Source organism: Microtus oregoni, unplaced genomic scaffold (assembly GCF_018167655.1).
Source record: "Microtus oregoni isolate MIOR12 unplaced genomic scaffold, Mior012 000068F_ref0000429, whole genome shotgun sequence".
Classification (NCBI taxonomy): Eukaryota; Metazoa; Chordata; class Mammalia; order Rodentia; family Cricetidae; genus Microtus; species Microtus oregoni.
Genome location: NW_024543975.1, coordinates 96,773 through 115,523, shown reverse-complemented (window position 1 = coordinate 115,523; position 18,751 = coordinate 96,773). Strand labels below are relative to the sequence as shown.

General features: G+C 47.5%; 1 protein-coding gene across 2 annotated transcripts; it reads left to right on the top strand.

Moving 5' to 3' along the window:
- The first annotated feature begins 455 nt into the window (after positions 1-455).
- Positions 456-7,560, top strand: Slc35c1 (solute carrier family 35 member C1). Of its 2 annotated transcripts, XM_041641307.1 has the most exons (3): positions 456-702; positions 1,942-2,471; positions 5,682-7,560. In XM_041641307.1, the coding sequence occupies exons 2-3, from the start codon at positions 1,973-1,975 to the stop codon at positions 6,239-6,241; spliced, it is 1,059 nt and encodes a 352-aa protein (XP_041497241.1). In that variant the 5' UTR covers positions 456-702; positions 1,942-1,972; the 3' UTR covers positions 6,242-7,560. The 2 variants fall into 2 exon arrangements, with proteins under 2 accessions (XP_041497241.1, XP_041497240.1); XM_041641306.1 differs by lacking the exon at positions 456-702 and having other exon boundaries at positions 1,570-2,471.
- Positions 7,561-18,751: the final 11,191 nt, after the last annotated feature.

The following is an 18,751-nucleotide window of genomic DNA, read 5'->3' as shown; positions in this document are numbered from 1 at the left end:
ACCCAGACTTTTTATCTTCCTACCGCAGCTGGATTACAGGCCCTTTACCATCAGGCCTGGCTAATAGAGTATTATTTGAAATATTTTAAACACGACATCTTTATGGTCAACCACACAAGGAACAAGACTGAAACCCCAGGGAAGCCAGCTCGGCCTGGGACAAACTTGCCCGCCCAAAATTGGTGCTAGAAAGAAAGCACAGACAAGCCAGTCCTCCCAGCTCGGGAGTAAAAGACCTAGAGCTGGTGCCTGCTCAGACCAAGTCCGCGGGACGGGGAGGGGTACCCTCCTCCGGTAGTGGTGGCAGTTCCCCCACCCACGCCCTTCTGGAAGCACCAGCTTGAACCCGCAGAGCCAGGAATGCAGCCTTGTCAAGGGGCGCGCCAGCGATGGTAACAGGACTGAGGGATCCCAGTAGGGCTGAGGCGGAAGGTGGGAGACAGGGTTGTTCTTAGATAGAGGAAAGGGGCCTTCTGGCAGGGTTCCCGGGGTAACCGCCCCACCTCGCCCAGAGCCCGACGTGGCGTGCGCTGGGGACAGCGAGCAGGAAGTAGTAGGGGGGAGCGGCTTGGACAGCGTTGCAGGTGCAGACGAGGGCGGTGCTGCCAGGTACACCCGAGGGCACCGCGGGGTGAGCGTCAGGTCCCTGAACCAGCCAGCAGCGCGCGCCAGGGCGCCAGAGCCGAGTCCAGCGGACCGACGGTACGTTCTGAAAAGGGAAGGAATCCCGGACGCGGGATGCTGCATTGGGAGCCTCAGAGGCTGTGGTCTGGGAGTCCAGAATGGACTTCATCTGGTGGAGGCGAGGTGGCTTCCGGCCTCTGCAAGTGCTGCTGGGGTCTCTGGGACCTTGGGCCCTCCCGACTACGTTTGGAAAGGGTGAAAATGGAGGGAGGGGGAGGGAAAAAGGAGAGGGCTGCAACAAGGTCTTCCCAAATAGCCTGGGCTTCAGGAGCGGGGGGTGTCGTGGCGCAAAGGGCTGTTGCGGGGATGGTATTTTATTTTCTGGGAAGATGGTGTAGAAGCAACTGACCAAGTCTAGGCGATCTGAAGAGGCCAGGGGAACAGACAGCGAGGGTGGCGGGGCGAGTGACAGAGCCCTTCCAGGAAATGGGAGAGGCTCCAGCACCTGCGAACCCTTCCCTCTCCTCCGGGGCTTCCCAGAAGAAGAGGGCAGGACCACGGACACAGGTGCAGACGTGCCGGCGCCCTCCGGCTGGCGCTGGTGCGCGCTGTCGGCGGCCGCGGGAAAGGCGAAAGGCCCGGGGAGCAGGGCCCTTTAAGGCTGCCCGGAGGCGTGTCAGGAAATGCGCGCTGGGCCCGCCTCTCCCGGGACGCGGCCCCGGACCTGCCAAGCTGAGCCGGAACTCGCACTGGCTCGCAGCCTCGGTGAGGCCTTGCGTCCGCCACACCTCTGTCAGTGTCCCTCAGGTCGCCTCCCTGAACTCCGTGGCCTCCCTGCAGCCCGCTCTCCCGTAGGCTCGGTGAGCGCTTTCGGGCGCTCCTGCAGCCCGCCCTCCGCGTAGCCCACGCCTCCCTCTCAGTCCTCTGCTCTCCACGCGGTCCGCGTCCTGTTCTTTCCTCCTCCTCCACCCTGCCCTCTGTCCTTTTTCCTTCCTTTCTCCCTGTGACTCGTCCCTATTAGACACCAGCCCCCTGTCTTCCAGCCGGCCATGGCTGTCAAGGCCCACACCCTTAGCTAGTCCCTTCTCCCTTGCCTGGGTCTTGTCTCATGACCCCTCCTCTGGGAGCGAGCGCGATGTGGAGCGGTGCATCTGGTCAAATCCGGAAGCAGAACTTCTTCCAAGACCGAGGGGACCGTTAGGTCACCCCATGTGACAATTGAAGGCTGCACCCACAGACCCTATCAGCTTGGAGCCCTGTAGACCAGGGAATGTTTCTGGTCGTGGGGTGACCCAGCTCTTCTGCCACCATGAACAGGGCCCCCCTGAAGCGGTCCAGGATCCTGCGCATGGCGCTGACTGGAGCCTCTGTGGCCTCCGAGGAGGCCGATGCAGACAACAGGAACAAGCCATTTCTGCTGCGGGCGCTGCAGATCGCGCTGGTGGTCTCTCTCTACTGGGTCATCTCCATCTCCATGGTATTCCTCAACAAGTACCTGCTGGACAGCCCCTCCCTGAAGCTGGACACCCCTATCTTCGTCACTTTCTACCAGTGCCTGGTGACCTCGCTGCTGTGCAAGGGCCTCAGCACTCTGGCCACCTGCTGCCCTGGCACGGTTGACTTCCCCACCCTGAACTTGGACCTCAAGGTGGCCCGCAGTGTGCTGCCGCTGTCGGTGGTCTTCATCGGCATGATTAGCTTCAATAACCTCTGCCTCAAGTACGTGGGGGTGGCCTTCTACAACGTGGGGCGCTCGCTCACCACAGTGTTCAATGTGCTCCTGTCCTACCTGCTGCTTAAACAAACCACTTCCTTCTATGCCCTGCTCACGTGTGGCATCATCATTGGTGAGTGGGGCCCGGGACCGTGGGGAGCGGGATGGGAGGCGAACTGAAGTCCTAAAGGTCAATACTGTGGGCACCTTTACTTTATCCCTTGCATCAGCAGTCAAAGGAAGAGCCCTGCAGAAAACAACTTCCTTGTGGTCACTCAGCAAGTTAGGGACACAGCCAGGGTGAAAGTAATTATGTTAGCAGCAACTACAGTGAGTACAACTGTCACTGCCTGCATGCTTAAAGTGTGCCAGGCACTCAGATCTAAGGATTGGATTCTCAACTAATCCCCATGACAAGGTAAAATATACCTGCATTTTACAGAAGGAAAACCAAAGCACAGAGAGGCTATGTAACTCGACCAGCATCACACAGCTAATCACTGCCCTAGCTGGGATTTAAACATAAGCAGTTACCTCCACAGATCACACCTTGACCACCATGCCGCTGTTCCTTCTCAAGAGCTCCAGGATCCTGATTGTCTGTCCAGTGTTCTTTTACAAGGACAGCGCACTTTTAATGAGCTCACTGTCTCCCTCTGACATTGCTACCTTGAGGTAACATCTGAAATAGTGGGTAGATACATGTCTTAAAATTTTTTCTTCCTTTTTGTGTGTGTGTGTGTGTGTATGTGTGTGTGTGGAGGACACCACAGTGTATGGGTGGAAATCAGGACAGTTTGAGAACTGGTCCTTTCTACCATCATCAGGATTGGCACAAACACCTTAACCCATCTTCCCAGACACGAATGATCATTGTACATGTAGCATCCTTTTTTACCCAGAAGCCCTCCCTGTAGTCACCAGCATACAATGGAGGAAACGGAAGCTTGGAGAGGCTAGGCCCCACAACTAAGACAGTCTGGGATGCCACACTCTCTGGCCTGTGTTTCAAGCCAGTCCGCTTTGTTCCCGCCCATTGGAAGTTAGCACGGTTCAGTCAAACACAATAACTACAGACCAAATGTGCTTTTAAATTAAAGTCAGATGAACTTTTAAACATCTAGCTCCTCAGCTGCAGGAGTTATAGCCTGGTTCTGTGACCGTCTTTGCATGTCCGGTAGTCATGTGTAGCTGGGGCTCCTGGCTTGGCAGCATGTGTTGGGGTCTGGCACTGGGAGCGTGGCTCTGACTGCTAGTTACAGAGACCAAGGCATCGGCTCCCTCCGAGTCCGACCTTCATTTGTACCTGCTCAGGTTCTTTAGTTTGTCTTGTTTGGCCTACTTTCTCTTCTCTGGTGTCCCAAAGGCCCAGGCTAGGCGCTCTGGATGTGGGGACCAGGCTGATGCTCACATCTGCCCTAGAAATGTTCCTCAGGCTGAGCAGCCCCTGAATCCGGCAGTTAGGGGTCTGGGCCAGAGAGGGGCGGGTAAAAAGCTGTCAGCACTGGGTGACTCCCGCCTGCCCTCACACTTAGAACACTCTAAGAGAATAGTATTCCTTACTTCCTCTTTACTTCCTCTTTGACCTACAAGGTGCCCTGCCAGGGTTGGAAGGAATGGGCCTCCTAGGGGGAAATTTACGTGCAGGAAGGTTCAGTCACTAGAGAACCTGCGCCCAGGGCCCCCGAAGTCACAAGTTGCTGATAGTGAGGCAGCTGAGAACCATGACAGTCTGCCTGGGTGGCATGGGAAAGTGGAACTCTGCTGCCCCCAGAACTGGCCTCCTCTGTTGGGTCTCCCTTCCTTCCTCCTGTGAGGGAGGGCCCATCTCTGATAAGGGCTGTGGGGTTTCCAGAGAGAGCAGGGAGCAGAAGGAGCCATCTAGGCAAGGCTTGCAGAGAGGCTGCCAGAGTAGTGCAGGCTGGGAACACACATTTGAATGAGTACAGTTTTCCTGAAGGGGACGGGAGCCATGGAGGAAGATCATTTTAGTTATAAGACAAAGAGTAGGTTGGTCAACATGGAAGCAAGAATATGGCCCCAATTTTTACAGATGAAGGAAATTGGAATTCATAGAGATTAAGTAATTTCACCCAAGTAGCTCAGCTTTAAGACTTCAGAGCAGTCAGAATCCAGATCTCGCTGATGTCTGAGCTTGTCCTCCCATTCTGTGTTGCTGATCCCTGTGGCAGCAGTAAGCCTCTGCCTTGTGGGAATGCAGGATCTAATAAAGAGACCAGAGTGCTGCCAGGGGCAGGCACCTACCAACCAGGGACAGGCACCTACCATACAGGAACAGGCACCTACCAGCCAGGGACAGGCACCTACCAACCAGGAACAGGCACCTACCATCCAGGAACAGGCACTTACCAACCAGGGACAGGCACCTACCAACCAGGGACAGGCACCTACCAGCCAGGGACAGGCACCTACCAGCCAGGGACAGGCACCTACCAGCCAGGGACAGGCACCTACCAGCCAGGGACAGGCACCTACCAGCCAGGGACAGGCACCTACCAGCCAGGGACAGGCACCTACCAGCCAGGGACAGGCACCTACCAGCCAGGAACAGGCACCTACCAACCAGGGGCAGGCAAAGAGCAATGTGTTAAAGGGCAGAAAACAGGAAAGTGGGAAGAGGCCTGGATGATCTGGGTGGATGTAGAAGCGATCCCCCAGAGAGCATGGCTTTGACTTCAAAGAATGGCAGAGTCCCTGGAAGAAGGAGCATGTTTTGGATGCAGCTAAACAGCTTTGTATTGTGAGGAGCTGAGAGGGAGGGAGGCTTGAGGAAGTGCTAGCCAGATGTGGGAAGCCCAGTGCTGTGGCCTGGGGAACCAAGCAGGCTCTTTGGACAAAAGATGACCCAGGAATAAGTAGAGTCCCCAAGTGACTCTCCAAGCAACATCTGGCCAGGAGCAACTCTGACCTAAAGCTTAAACTGATGGAGCCAGAGCCAAGGCTTAGAGTCCTGTCACTTGCCCAAGGTCACTTTAGCCACCAACTGGCCCTCCTCCTATAGAACCGTTACCCCTATAGGACATCAGGTACCTGTCTGTCCTACAGCCTTCATTACAGCGATCACAATTGTAATTTGAGAGGTGACAGGGTCACACTGTCCTTTCTACCGTCCCCTCCTGCTAGATTGTGCCTGGAGGAGCTGCAGGGCTGCAGGTTCTGGGTTCTACTCCCTCAGCCCTTGTTTGGTGCCAGCATTAGACTTTGGTTGTGTTGACAATGAGGTAAGGACCACGGAACAGTCTGAACCGTGGTCTCAGAATCCTGTCCCTTGCCTCCTATCCTTATCCCTTTTCACTTTGCCACTCTTCTTTCTCTGCTGCAGGTGGTTTCTGGCTGGGTATAGACCAAGAGGGAGCTGAGGGCACCCTATCCCTGATGGGCACCATCTTCGGGGTCCTGGCCAGCCTCTGCGTCTCCCTCAATGCCATCTACACCAAGAAGGTGCTCCCGGCAGTAGACAACAGTATCTGGCGCCTGACCTTCTACAACAATGTCAATGCCTGTGTGCTCTTCTTGCCCCTGATGGTTCTGCTGGGGGAGCTCCGTGCCCTCCTTGACTTCCCGCATCTGGACAGTGCCCACTTCTGGGTCATGATGACACTAGGTGGCCTGTTCGGCTTCGCCATCGGCTACGTGACAGGACTGCAGATCAAATTCACCAGTCCCCTGACCCACAACGTGTCGGGCACAGCCAAGGCCTGTGCACAGACGGTGCTGGCCGTGCTCTACTATGAAGAAGCTAAGAGCTTCCTGTGGTGGGCGAGCAACCTGATGGTGCTGGGTGGCTCGTCAGCCTACACCTGGGTCCGGGGCTGGGAGATGCAGAAGACCCAGGAGAGCCCCAGCTCCAAAGAGGACGAGAAGAATGCCATTGGGGTGTGAGCTCCTGCAGGGTCAGCTGCTGTGGCCCTGAGCACTGTTGTTTACATCCTCCTCGGAATGCGATCTAAGAGGAGCCAGGGTCTTTCCTGGTAATGTCAGAAAGCTGCCAAATCTCCTGTCTGCCCCAATGCATTTTGGGGAATCCCTACTGGGAGTGGCACTCCTTCCTGCCTCCTTCTGGGGCCTGTCTACCTCCATATCGCCTTTGGGGTTGGGGCCAGCTGCAACCTTATGGGGCTGGATTGATGAAATAATGTCTTGCCTGCCGCACAGGGGAAACGGGTTATGACCCCGCTATGGCTGGTTGAAGGGAGATGGATGGCCCCACATCTCTGGGGCCCAGGGCAGGTAGAGCGGTCGCTCAGGTGCTGTTAACATCAGGAACACCCCGCCCGCCTCTGAAGGGAGGTGGGAACTTGGCCGGTCTGCCCTCTTCTGTATGGATGGGTGTGGCAGACCCATCCATGGCAGCTGCACCCAGGAGTGGCTGCTAAGAAGTGTTCACCTCTGCACTCCTTATTTTCAGCTTTAGAACAGGGGGAGCCACCCATCTTTGCAGATTAAGTAGGGTGATGAGCCCCTCTGCACCCCCAACCTTGGCTTTATCTGCCTGGCTTCTCTTGGCCCAGCTCCCTGGCCATACTCCCTTTCTGTACTCTTCTCCATCACTGCCCCCCCAACACCTTCATCTCTATGCAGGAAGTGGGGTCTGTTCCCGTGTGCTTGGACCCCCAAGTCCCTGTGATAGTAAGAGACATTTATGTTTTCTGAGGCTGGGGCTAAAGGAGCCGACTGGCTCAGAGTTGGCCCATCTGGCTCCTGTCACAAAATAGTCCAGACCAGGTGGCTAAGAACAGAAGTTGGTTTGTAGGTTCTGGGGCAGCAAAGCCCAGATCAAGGAGCTCATAGACCCAGTGGTTCAGAGAAAACTCCTTCTGTGATAGAAGCACAGACGGGCTGAACACCAGCCCCATTCATGAGGGTTCTACCCTGTTACCTGATCACCCCCAAAGCCTTCAATATAAGGACTCCAACATGAATTTGGAGACAGAAGCACTCAGACCATAACCCCAGCACCACACCCTCCTAACCTCAGGGTAGCTGCCATTCCCCTAATCCCTTCTCTTGGGCCTTTTGTGCCCCCGTTTCCTTGGGGGTAATTTCTGATGTTTCTATTCCTGTCATAAAAGGATGGGGAGAATGTGTCCAGCCTGTGATTCCTACTTCCCACAATCCCAGGTTCTAATGAAGTTGGTGGGGCCTGATGCCCCGAGTTGTATGTGATTTAATTAAAAAAAAAGAAAGAAAGAAAAAACCAAGACCTAGCATGTGTGTGGACTGAGTGAGGGACACAAGGCTCAGTGGGATCTAGAAGCCAAGTCTGCAGGGACCCAGCTACAGCAGGCAGCCTTCCCGAGCCTGCAATCTCTTGGGACAAGGATTCTCCATACACCTACCCTGGGAAGTGGGTGGCCAGAGTACGAGTCTCTGTTAGCATCAACTGCTACTGGCTGTGTGCTTACTGAGAGCAGACGGTCTGTCACTCATCTCCACAGCCATTCCTACTGTGGGGTGAGCCATCACTGATGCTCCCATTTTACAGATGAGGACACTGAGGCTCAGAGAGGCTTGTGTGGAAAAAAGTAGCAGAATTCAGACGGAGAGCTGGGCCTCCTGCAGTGCCTTGGGCTACCACCAGCTACAGTGCTTGACACAGGGCAGATGCTCAAAAGAATGCTTGCTCCCTCAGCCTAGAGACAAGAGGTCTTTCTCTCGGATGAGGAAGAGGGCCAAAGCTATGTTAACTTGCCTGACCACATACCTGACCAACAACTTGAAGGAGGGAGAATTACCGTGACACCCAACTTCAGAGTGTCAGTTCACGACGGTAAGTCATATGAATGAGATCCAACTGTGTTGGGTCCTTGTGACTCAGTCACTCCTACCAGAATGCTGGGTTGGGGGGTGGTGCAGGCAGATGCCGAAGGCAACGGAGACTTTCTGAGGTGTGGTGTAGGCTACGCATTTCTGCGCCCATGTTTACCGCTGAACCTTGAATGGAAAAGCCCTGTGGAGGATACACCCTGCAAGTCAATAGCCCTTCCTGGCAGTGGGTGAATGCTGCTACCCTGTGCCCTTCTGCAAGGCCAGCAGAACCACTCAGCCCTCAACATCTAGAGGCACTACCGGTCATTGTAAGCCTCTAATATGCAGCAAGAGAGTCCTCGCACACTAGCCTAGGATACGGGGTGTATCGTCTGAGGGAAACTGGGGCTCCTTATAGAACTAGAGGGTCTAAGGAGTCACACTGACAAGAGGTCAGCCATCAGAATCCTGTAGCCAGCAGCAGCGGCTACTCCTGAGTCTCCAGCCAGAGCACCCTGTGAAGGTGCTTTATTCTCACATCTGCGTGTCTGGGGATGGGACTGGGTCACCCAGGCGGCGCTCCTGCTGAGACACTGCAGCAGGTTGAGGATGAGACAGTAAGCCTACAGTAGACCCTGACAGGTAAAAAAAATGAGGCCAAAAACTGCTTTAGTTCTTTTCCAGGCTTGATCTGTCTTCGCTCAAAACTACTATTTGTCCTTAAACTTGCCCAAATCCTTTGCTTTGCAGTAGAGGAAAATAAGGTGTAGAAAGGTTAAAGGGAGTTTCCGAGCTTGTAAAGCAAAGTACTGGTTTCACCTGAAATAGACGGATTTACCCTGGTCCTGATCTAAATGCCTTCCACTAGCTCCAGGTCAGAAGCTGATAGGTGTGTGTGTGTGTGTGTTTTCACTCATGCATAGGCCAGGGGTCAACTTCAGGTGTTACTGTTCAGGACCTATCCTCCTTATTTTATGAGACAGGGTCTCTCCCTGGGACTTGGGACCTATGATCCCACAAGGCTGCCTAGAACAAGTCCCAGGAATTCTCCTGTCCTCAGCTACTTGACTGTGATTATAACCACACATGTCTATGAGACTTGCTTCTGTGTGGGTTCTAGGATTGAACTTGAGTCCTCGTGCTTGCCTAAGGACTCTGCCTACTGCGTTATCGCCCATCTTCACTCATTTAATTTATCACTTTACTTGCAGACACCACTGAGTTTCGCTGTCTGGAGGACCAGTCTCCAGCAGCACAGGGCTCGCAAGGAATCCACAGAGTCTTTGGGCCTAGGGAAAGACACTCACACTCTCTCTTGATGGTTTCCTCCAAACCATTTCTTTATTCCTTTGTATTCTGAATTGTGTTCTCCAGTCTCTTTTTAATCCCTATCCAGAAATGTCCCTTCTGTTTCTCTTGATGTCTTCCTTCTCACTCATTTTAACTCCATCTTTAGTCTTTCCCTTACAGCTTATAAACCCCAACTAAATCTTTATTGGGCAATATAAAAATTGCAGTGTGTTTGCATTATGTTTTTCCAGTGAATGATTACAATGAATACAAGTAAGAAACAGCATGTTTTCCACATCCCTTACATTATTACACACTTTATATATTACAGGTGAAAACCAATTATCCTAAGAACCCATGTACATTCACGTCTAAGTAACTAAGTAACAGAATGTCAGCGAACAGGGTACTTTTTCTCTGCCAATCCTTTTGTTGGGCAGGCCGCATATGGCGGTTATAAAGAAAGACTCGTCACTGCATTATTTATCTTGAGAAGCTATCTTGAAAGAAATCTTAGAGGAATCGCAAACCTAAACTTTTATGCATGAAAAACAATCAGTCAGCTCTACTTTAAGTCTTTAGAATATATACGCACTCATCAATACTTTGTATATCAGGAGATCGAGGGCAGAAAAGGGTGTAAGGAATTAATCATCACCTTTGGTCATCTGCCAATCCTATCAAGAAAGGTACACCAGCTTTGTTCTTGTTCCCTGACCTTAACAAGTTCCTCATTCAACTATGTGACTTTCTGAAACTTTAGATTGTTTACTTGGGCTTTTCACCTCAAAGCTGTTTAACAAAAAGCATCTAATCTAACCTTAAGTTATTTTCAAAGCTTTGTTTCAGCTATGATGCACTCTAAAACCTGTGAACACATCTCCCAACACTAAGATTAGAAGAATTTAAACTAGCTGGGCTACTGGGACTCAATTATTTTTCTTAATCTTTTTTTATTTATTATGTACACAGTGTTCTGCCTCCATGTATGCCTGCAGGCCAGAAGGCACCAGATCTCATTGTAGCTGGTTGTGAGCCACCATGTGATTGCTGGGAATTGAACTCAGGACCTCTGGAAGAACAGTCAGTGTTCATAACCTCTGAGCCATCTCTCCAGCCCCTATTTTTTTTAATCTTTAACCACAGTCTATGGCCCCTCAATAGAAACTCGTGTTTTAGCTGTGTGACACTTCCTTGTTTTATTTTTTATCTTCAAAACTCTGCTTAAACTAACATTATTATCAATTAGATAGAACCGCTTAGGAAGAAATCATCTTCATATAATCCACAGGTAGAAATGCCCAGTAGAATGGGATGCTTCCAGGAGACAAACACACCACATTACAGGCAGTGGGATCTCCCCACACCCACTCACATCAAATCAGATGCCAGAGGAAGAGGGCAGCAGCAAACATGAAGGCCCAGCAGAAGCAAAGGACCTTGTCTACCTGAGATTCACCTGATTTTCCTCCTGATGGCTGATACCTGAAGTGAGTTACTTTCCACTGCTACTCCTCTGACATGGCCACCAGCAACAAGACCAGACAGATGGCTTATCAGGGAAAGGTACTTGCTGCCAAGCCGAGGACCTAAGATCAATCCCAGGCACCTTCGTGATAGAAGAGGACTCACACTCTGACCATTCACACACACCAAGGCAAGAAATTGTGTACAAACAGATAAATAACTAAGGAAAAAAATCTTTTTAAAGAGTCTTTACAATATTCATTTAATCGTCAAAGCAACCCAACATGGGTACAGTTGTCCCCTGTGTAAGACAGGGAGACTGAGGTACACAGGAATGAGTGATTTGAGCTCACATGGCTAGTAAGGGACAGAATTGGGAGTCAAACCTGGTAGTCCCTATCTCAGCCATAAACCATGTTTTTTTTTTTTTTTAGTATTAAAAAAATATATTTTACCATGAGGCTCATGGCTTGTTTCCTCACATCTTGCTTCCCCAGCAGCTACTAGTGTCTCCCTTGACTGCCTTCTTTCTCCCTACATCTGTTTGGATTTCCTGCCTAGCTGTATTCTGCTCTGCCCTAGACCAAAGCGGATTCTTTATTAACCAATAGTATTAAAACATATTCACAACATACAGAAAGGCGTCCCACGTCATGTGGCCATGTCTGGCTTTTTATCTGGGTGGTGGACATCTAAATGCACATCCTCATGATGTTCTGTGAACCCTGACTCTTTGAGGCAGGAGGGCTGGCTACAGAGAGAAGACTTGAGTGTTGTCTGTGGACATACTGTTGCAGCTTGCTAGCTGGCAGGGACCTTGAAATGCCGTAGAGTTGTGGCAATAAACATGACTACAGCTGGTACCTCTGCCATGGGGCTAGAAAGTTAAGGAATGAGCTGGATCTAGCCGGCAAAGCCATGGCTTTAATCCTCTCCATTAAGACTCATGTAGTCAGAAAAAGAGAGATATACAGTAAAGAGAGATTCAAAGACGAAGAAAACCTCTTAATAGTTTACAGTGTGTTCAAAATATATGGAGGCTAAAGGTTAAAGTCCTTAAAAATAAAAAAGAAAGAAAGAGAGTAGTTGGGTGTGGTGGTACACACCTTTAATCCCAACACTTGGGAGGCAGAGGTAGATTGACCTCTGTGACTTCAAGGGGAAGAGGTAAATTGACCTCTGTGACTTCAAGGTGTGGTAGCACACACCTTTAATCCCAATGCCTGGGAGGCAGAGATAGATAGATTTCTGTGAGTTCAAGGTGTTGTAGCACACACCTTTACTCCCAACACTGGTGAGGCAGAGACAGGTGGACCTCTGTGAGTTCAAGGACAGCCTGGTCTACAGAGTTATTCCAGGACAAAGATATACAGAGAACCTGTCTCAAAAAGTAAAAGTAAAAATAAAAGAAATAGAGGTTAAAATAAAGCTGCATAAAGATGGAAAATACACAGAGAATCTTGGTACTGTATGCTGCCATGCTCTCTTTGATGTTTGAATACTGAGGAAGGAGCAACAGCTGCTAAAAGATATTTGCTTATAAATGCTGTTGAACTAATTCCAAGATAGATATTTTAAAAACACCTTGACTTCAAAATTAAAGTCAAAAGGCATGTTACTTTGGAGAAGAGATTTTTCTTTTGTTTCCTCAGGAAATGAGAGGCTATGGATCAGCGCCCAACATGGGGCACGAACCCATGACCCTGAGATTAAGTGTCTCATGCTCTACCTACTAAGCTAGCTCCACCATGTTGGACTGGGTGGGGCAAGCCCGCAGTACCTGTTTTTTACCTAGGAATGTCACAGTTTAGATTCTTAAGTGCTTAGTAATTTAAAACTACAAAGCAAAAATGCTCATGGATAGTAAAAAGTTCCAGATTCACAAAAGGACAGATTCAGACATAAAAGACCTCTAAATGGGTCATACTGTTAGATAAACGTAGGCTTGGGAGAGAAAGAAAAAGAGTATAGAGAGTCATAAACAAAGTTAATGTTAAAAAATGGGTAAAATCTTTAAAGAGACAGAGTACAGATATAGATTAAAAGAAATAAAGAAAATAAGCCACATAAAAATGGAAAATTCACAAAGAGTTTGGATTCTGTATATTGTGTTTTCTTTGAATTTTTTGACTGTAAAGAAGTACAGAGGCACGTCTCATTGTGTGGGCTGCTAAGATAAACCAGGACGTATATTATAAAGCTATCCTGACTTCAGAATTTGGATCTAAGAACATGATGCTTTGGAAAAGATGTTCTTCTTTTGTTTTCACAGAGGATGAGACCCTGTGGATTGCTTCTATCCCAATATGGCATGATAGACCACGCCCTCCTGAAAGTTTGTTGTGAACACCCTCAAAAAATTACTTTGCTCAACTGCCGACTGAGATGAACCTGGCATACAGGTTACACCATGAAAGACCTGATTAACAGGGCCCCTATACAGCAGGAAGCAGTTTGGAGAGAAATAACTGTGTCCATATTCCCAAATATTGTTTATAAATGTTCTTTTACATTTAAAGGGGAATATGATATAGATATGAATAATTTGCATTGGTATGGATTTTAAGGTCAATCTTGTTATATGTATATGTATTTCTGCTCTTGATTAAGGTATTGTGATTGTGTAGTTCATTTAAAAATGTAATGTTTGCCGGGCGGTGATGGCTCATGCCTTTAATCCCAGCACTCGGGAGGTAGAGGCAGGCGGATCTCTGTGAGTTTGAGACCAGCCTGGTCTACAAGAGCTAGTTCCAGGACAGGCTCCAAAACCACAGAGAAACCCTGTCTCAAAAAACCAAAAATAAATAAATAAAACTGTAATGTTTAATTAGGAAATATAGGTTGTTAATGGATAATCATCAGTAATAGTTAGGCTTGTAGTCATGTTAATTAGACTTTCTAGATGTGCATAGATATATTTCAAATAGGCATTCTTCATATCTTTCAAAAACTACAGAATATGGCATTTAATGTTTTAAAAATTTAGGGCTTTTCATGACAATAAGACACGTCTGCTCTTAGCAGCACCAATCTACTTCAAGAGGAAGATGGGCATCGAAGAGGCTCCTTATGGAGTTGGTTAGCCATTTGGGCAAGAAACTGCTCTTGCCTGGACTGTTGCATAAACTGGACACAAAGAACCCACAGAGAGAGGACTGCTGAAGTTGCCTAAAGGTGAGATGGTCTTTCGGGGTTCCTGTTTCATGAAAGAGTCTGTAAGACATTCTGCAGGACACAAAAGAAAGTGACTGAACTGTCTTTGAAATTTCCTGCTTCACAAAAATGTCTGCTGGATACTATGGGCCTGTAGGCTGAAGATGGATGCCCCAATGGTACAAAAGAACTTTGGGTGACTGTACAGGCAATGAGATATCTCTGTCATTTCTAGAGTTTTGGAAGTTACTTACTTCTTGTTTACTTAGGTAATATTATATCCTTCTGGAGTCTTTGATGGAGTTGAAGAATGGTTAGTTATAGTTATAGTTTTCCATTGTTATGATAAAAGATAAAATAGATATAAATATCGTAACTATAATTCTTGCTTGATAGTTGTTTTGTTATATGTAATTTTACTATGTTAAAGTTAAAGCCTTCCTTTTTGTTTAAACAGAAAAAGGGGAAATGATGTAGGAGCATCTTCTATCTATCTGTTGTTTCATTAGTTAATTAATAAAGAAAACTGCTTGGCCTTATGGGTCAGAACATAGGTAGGCAGGGAAGACAGAACAGAATGCTGGGAGAAAGAAAGCAGAGTCAGGAAGATGCCATGATTCTCCTCTCTTGAGATGGACACTGGTTAGAATCTTCCCGGTAAGCCACCACCTCGTGGTGCTACACAGATTATTAGAAATGAGTTAACCAAGATATGAGAATTAGCCAATAAGAGGCTAGAACTAATGGGTCAGGCAGTGCTTAAATGAATACAGTTTCCGTGTGATTATTTCGGGCATAAACTAGCCAGGCAGGACGGAATAAGGGGCCTGCACTCCTTATTACAACACACTCTTACCTCCTCCGCCCAGGAAGTATTTCTGCGGAATCCCCATTATGGCATGAAGGGCATACAAAGCAGAGGAGCTAGCGTCTGGTGACAAGGACACAGCAGAAAATGCCTTCACCACCGGTTTTCTCCTTTCCCCTTTTGTCCATCTCAAGGGTTAGCAGCACCTACACTCAGGTAGGCCTTCCACCTTTAGTTAGTTTTGTCTAGAAACACCCTCAGAGCCACAGCCAGAATTACTAATCCCCCAGGCATCCATCACAGAAGGTCAGTGACTTGCCTAAAAGATCCCAGGAGCCTGGATCTTTTCATATGAAAACAAACCCTTGTCATCTTAAGAGACCCCTGCCTGTACTTACCTTATGGGTTATTATATCACATAGATAATACATTTTAAAAAATGTATTTTTATTTAACATATGTATAGTGTGGGACAATTGTCTATATTCTGTCACTTATATTTTAAATAAATGCTGATTGGCCAGTAGCCAGGCAGAAAGTATAGGCGGGTCAACCAGACAGGAAGTAGAGGTGGGTCAATGAGAACAGGAGAATTCTGGGAAGGGGGAAGCCCATTCCTCTGGAGTCCTGACCAGCCACAGAAGAAGCAAGATGTGACTACACTGCTGAAAAAGGTACTGAGCCATGAGGCTAACATAGACAAGAATAATGGGCTAATACACATTATAAGAGTTAATATGAAGCCTGAGCTAATGGGCCAATCAGTTTATAGTTAGTATAGACCTCTGTGTGATTTCTTTGGGACTTAATGACTGCAGGAACTGTGCAGGACAGAAACCCCGACAGCAAATGGTGCCCAACTTGTGGATGACTGCATCCACATAAAGCCTGACAGAGGTTGGGAAGTAATTCTAGACAGAAAAGAATAGAGTTGAGCATGGCTTATTGATAACAGCATTTTCTCAGATGGGTTCTGCTTGCTAGAGGCAAGCACACTCATTTAAGAGAGGCTTCCTGTTTCAGCTTTATCTGCAAAACCTTGCAGCTCTTTTAAGAGGTCCTGCCAGGAAACACTTAAATGGTGTGGATGATAAGCTGACCACATGCTTTTTGGTGGTGGCAGGGACCTTTGAAACACCATAGATTTGTGGCAATAAACATGGCTCTTGCTGGTACTTCTGCCTTGAGGCTGGAATCTGAGAAAGCTAAGGAATGGGCTGGATCCAGCTGTCAAAGCCACGGCTTTAATCCTACCCATATTCCTTAGCAAATTAAAGATTCATGTGGTCAGAAAAAGAGAGAAAGATACAAAAGAGAGATTCAAAGATGAAGAAAACCTCTAAATGGTTTATAGTGTGTTAAAAGTATATGCAGGCTTGGGAGAGAAAATAAAAAAGTTAAAGTCCTTAAAATAAAAAAGAAAGAGAGTAGTTGGGTGTGGGTGGTACACACCTTTAATCCCAACACTTGGGAGACAGATGCAGACAGATCTCTGTGAATTCAAGGTATGGTGGTGCACGCCTTTAATCCCAGCACTTGGGAGGTATAGGCAGGCAGATCTCTGTGAGTTCAAGGACAGCCTAGTCTACAGAGGGAGTTCCAGGACAGCCAAAGATACACAGAGAACCTGTCTCAAAAAGCCAAAATTAAAAATTAAAAGTAAGATAAAAGATAAAGACACATAAAGATGAAAAATACACAGAGAGTCTGGATACCGTATGTTTATTATGCTCTCTTTGAATTGTTTGAATGCCAAGGAAGAAGAAACAGCTGCTAAAAGATATTTATGTATTTTGAAAATACCTTGACTTCAAAATTGAAGTCAACAGGTATGTTACTTTGGAGAAGAGGATTTACCTTTGTTTCCACAGGAAATGAGAAGCTTTGGACTCATTCTGAGTTAAGAAAAATCAGGTTTGATCAAGGACGGCCACCTGAGAAATCTCCGGTAGGAACAGGTGACCCAGATGTCAGAGTTCTACATCCAGAACAGATTCAAGATGCTGCCTGAGATGATCAAGCCTCACAGGATACTTCAGTCAGGACTTGATCATAATTCTAAATTTTATTTAGGCCCCCATAAGATTATCGGTGCCTCCAACCAGCAGGAAGTAGCCTGGAAAATTATACCCACATTTCCAAAAAATGGACTATGGGTATTTTCCTTTGTTTAAAAAAAGAGAGGGGGGAAATTGTATGGGACAACTGTCTATATTCTGTCAATTATATTTTAAATAAATGCTGATTGGCCAGTAGCCAGGCAGGAAGTATAGGCAGGACAACCAGACAGGAAGTAGAGGTGAGAGCGGGAGAATTCTGGGAAGGGGGAAGCCCATTCCTCTGGAGTCCTGACCAGCCACAGAATAAGCAAGATGTGACTGCCTTGCTGAAAACGGTACTTGTTGTAGGAGGAGCGGGGTCCCTTGTTCAGTCCCACCTGGCTAGCTTACACCCGAAATAATCACACAGAAATTGTTTTAATTAATTTACTGCCTGGCCTATTTTATCTAGCCTCTTCTTGGCCAACACTCACATCCTGATCTAACCCATTTCCATTAATGGGTATCACCACTAGACTGTGGCTTACTGGCATGAGTCTAACCAGCATCCATCTTGGGCAGGAGAACCATGGTGTCTGCCACTCTGTCCTTCCCAGCATTCAGTTCTGTCTACCCCACCTACCTATGTTCTGCCCTATCAGGCCAAGCAGTTTCTTTATTAATTAACCAATGAAAGCAACACCTAGACAGAAGACCCTCCTACACTAGGTACTGAGCCATGTGGCTAACATAGACCAGAATAATGGGCTAATATACATTATAAGAGTTGATCCAGTCTATTTGGTGTTCTGTAAGCTTCTTGTATCTTCATAGGCATATCTTTCTTTAGATTGGGAACATTATCTTCTATGATTTTGTTAAATATATTTTCTGTGCTTTTGAGTTGAACTTCTTCTTCTATACTTATTATTCTTAGATTTGACATTTTCATTGTGTTCCATATTTCCTGGATATTTTGGGTTAAGCTTTTGTTAGATTTAATGTTTTCTTTGACTGATGAGTCAATTTCCTCTATTCTATCTTCAGCGCTTGAGATTCTCTCTTCCATCTCTTGTATTCTGCTGTTTATGCTTGTGTTTGTGGGTCCTGATTGTTTTCTCATGATTTCTGTTTCTATAATTCCCTTGGCTTATGTTTTCTTTATTGTCTCTATTTCAGTTTTGAAGTCTTGAATAGTTTCTTTCATATGTTTGATTGCTTTTTCTTGGTTTCCTTTAAGGGATTTGCTGATGTCTTCCAATCCAATTTTTTGTTTGTCTTTTTATCCATTTCTTTGAGGGAATTTCTCATTTCCTCTTTAAGAGTTTCTCCTGAAGTTATTTTTTAGGTTATTTTCTTCTGCTTCATCTATATTTGGTTGTTCAAGTCTTGCTGTTGTAGGTTCTCTAGAGTTTACTTATGTCATGTTGTTCTTTGTGGTGTTGTGTGTGTTCTTACCTTTTCTACTCATCTCTTCCTCTAATAGGTGTGGTTGGGGCTGTTTGTGATTCTGCTGATTAATCTTCTAGGTGCCAGTGGATCCAAGGCTCAGATGGTTGTTCCTTATGGTACAGTCAGTGCCACAGTTCTAGTTATCCCATTGGTCACTCTGTGTTCCTGGAGGCCACTCAACACTACTGGGCTTTGCTCCACTCCCATGGAGTTTGCTGTCTCAGTTCTTCTCTGGTCTAGGTTCCTGGCTCAGACATGTTTCTGTAAACGTTCCTGGTCTGGACCTGCTCTTTCAGAGGTCCCTGGCTTTGGGTTGGTCCTGCAAAGGTCTCTGGCTCTGATCTACTCCCTTGGAAGTCCCAGACTCAAGTGCTCCCAGACCTGCAGGGGACCTCCCTCAGAGGTCCCAGACTCACACCTGGACTCACAGAGATC